Genomic DNA, 2,608 nt, shown 5'->3' on the forward strand with positions numbered 1-2,608 from the left:
AATTTAAAATTTATTAATAAATAAAATAGATACCATTTTTTTTTTCCAAAATTTGTGCTCAAATTTATTTATTTATGAAAAGATTGTATCCCTATGAGTACATGCTATATCCATGATAAGATAAATTGTACATATTTAAAGTTAGTGCGAAAGAATTTGAGAATTTAGTTAGTATAATAGAAAAATGGGGGTGACAAGTGAGTAAAGATTAAAAAGTCTATGCATTTTCTTTGATTTGTGTTTTGAAGATTTTACACAATTTACACTTTTGAAGGTAGGGTGATTTTTAATTTAATGTTTTTTTATTTTAAAAGAGCAAGGCCATGTCAAATATTAAATTGGGCTGTTAGATCGTCTTGTTAATGAGATAAAAATCCATACCCTATTCCTCTAAATAATCCTTATTTGAATTTAAACTCTAAAATATGTACTTAACAACTACAACCAGTCAAATATATAAAATACAGTAACAACGAAAGTTAAACTGCCTCTCTTAAATCTTAAGGTTGAGCAAACCCATATTAGTTGAACCACCCCCTTACCCTCCCGATTACAGATATTGGATCCGATAACGACAGAGCAGTTTTATAAATTTGTGGATTGCAGAGAGGAATGAGCCGTGCACAAAATGATCAAGTGGCATTGCAAGAGTCCTATAGAGAATTCGCATAAAGAACTATCACCTGTAGAGTCCCCAGGAGTGATTAACAACAGTTATTCCTCCATCAATGACCAGGTTATGCCCGCTAACATACTTAGCCTCATTGCTCGCCAAATACAGCGCGGCCTCCGCAATATCCTCCACTTTAAGTGTCACTCCCTGTAAGTTGGCGAGGCTCCCGAAGAAGGCCTCTACTGAGGAGGCATCGCCCATTTTTAGGCTCTGGACTGCAAGAGGGGTAGCCACGCCATAAGGAGAGACAATATTGACTCTGATGCCATACTTCCCAAGCTCAGCTGCTCCATTCTTTGTGAGCCCTATCACTGCATGTTTGGAGGCGGCGTATGAGTATGAATTACCTCCTCCTATTATCCCCGCAACGCTGCCCGTGGAGATTATGGTGCCCTTCTTCCGCGGAATCATCACGCGGCCCGCGTGTTTAATGCCCAGCATCACTCCTCTCACGTTTACCTTCATTACTCGATCGAATTGCTCCATGTCGTACTCCGTTACGCCCTTAACCAGAGCGGTAGGGGCAGTTCCGGCGTTGTTAAACATGATATCGAGCTGCCCGTATTTCTCGACGGCCAAATCCACCGCAGCGCTGACGTCTTGCTCTTTGCTCACATCGCAGTGCACGTAAATGGCAGGGGGTGAAAGGCATTCGGCCAGAACTTTGCCGGTTTCATCTGCAATGTCTGCGATTATGACTCTGGCTCCGTGCTTTGTGAAGAGCCGAACGATGGCTTCTCCGATACCCATTGCCCCGCCCGTTATTATTGCGACCTTGCCCTCCAACCTGCTTCAAAAAATCATTGGCCAGAAATTTTACCCGACAGGATGATTTATAAAAAAAAAAACACATTTTTTTTTGGATTTCTAAAGTGATATGTGTTTATCTAGGCTTGACTTTGAGAAACAGTAACTCAGGCCATCATTTAACTTATCAAAATCACCTATGGATCAACACCTAGGTGAATCTGATTAGATTTTAGCTTGTCTCATCCCCTTCGTGCTACGAGATGAATCTGATTAGATTTTAGCTTGTCTCATCCCCTTCTTTAAAATTCTATAGTACTAACCGTACTAAAAAAAAGACCATTCCCAACTGATCATCTGACTAGATTTTAGCTTGTCTCATCCCCTTCCTTAGCACGAGCACAGCAGTTTCTTCTTTAAAATTCTATAATACTAACCGTACTAAAAAAAAGCCCATTCCCAACTGATCATGCTAGTAAGACTTAAAAAAAACAAACATAAATTCAAGAATAAATTCACAAAATTTAATCCTCCATTTACAGTATCATATTACCTTCGCTCCGATCCGTGCAGCGAGCCCATATTGTCAGCAGCACCATTAAATTCTTTGTTAGACATGACTGGGTAGCAAACTCGGATAATTGGATGATGCAGAAAAGAAGTGAGCCCCAGATTGTAGAAAACGAGTAGCACCAACTCAGTTAATATTGGGCAGAAGCAAGGCCTAGCTAGGTCAGGTCAGTTGGTTAATATTGGGCAGAAGCAAGGCCTAGCTAGGTCTACTTATTATAGCGTAGAAACAATTATTTTTCCATCACAACTCCCTCACATTATTTCACAGTCAAAAACCTAAATCGTCCGGAAAAGGCCTCGACGACTTTTATAACTCGGTGACACCGCCTTTAGAAGAGCCGGATAAGCCAGCCGGGAAGGCCCCGTTCAACTCTGAAAGCGTTGATCAATATTTCTCTGTCAGTCACCTAAACATCATCAAAACGAATCATGACAGGGTTCCACCGGGACCAGCGGGACGAATCCATCGAATTGAAAAGTTGTACTTTCACGAAGTAAACGATTCTTCATACATCTATTTCATGAGTTCGGTCATCATAAATTATATACGTTATGTTAGTCTGGGGTACGGTTTCTGGTTGGAGTGGTTTCTAGTTGGTTTCTGGTTGCAGTGGC

The 2,608-nt window shown here is 40.7% G+C and overlaps 1 protein-coding gene across 2 annotated transcripts; it reads right to left on the bottom strand.

Annotated features, from left to right (window-relative positions):
* Positions 1-426: 426 nt before the first annotated feature.
* On the bottom strand, positions 427-2,265 carry LOC149139680 (momilactone A synthase-like). 2 transcript variants are annotated; one of them, XM_089448041.1, is made up of 2 exons: positions 1,974-2,265; positions 427-1,460 (listed from the first exon to the last, which is right to left on the bottom strand). In XM_089448041.1, exons 1-2 carry the CDS (start codon positions 2,036-2,038, stop codon positions 680-682), a joined length of 846 nt encoding a protein of 281 aa, XP_089304167.1. In that variant the 5' UTR covers positions 2,039-2,265; the 3' UTR covers positions 427-679. The 2 variants fall into 2 exon arrangements, with proteins under 2 accessions (XP_089304167.1, XP_089304166.1); XM_089448040.1 differs by having other exon boundaries at positions 427-1,463.
* Positions 2,266-2,608: the final 343 nt, after the last annotated feature.

The sequence above is a fragment of the Pinus tabuliformis genome, chromosome X (assembly GCF_031772625.1).
Source record: "Pinus tabuliformis cultivar Carrire ecotype Pingquan chromosome X, CPIR1, whole genome shotgun sequence".
Lineage (NCBI taxonomy): Eukaryota > Viridiplantae > Streptophyta > Pinopsida > Pinales > Pinaceae > Pinus > Pinus tabuliformis.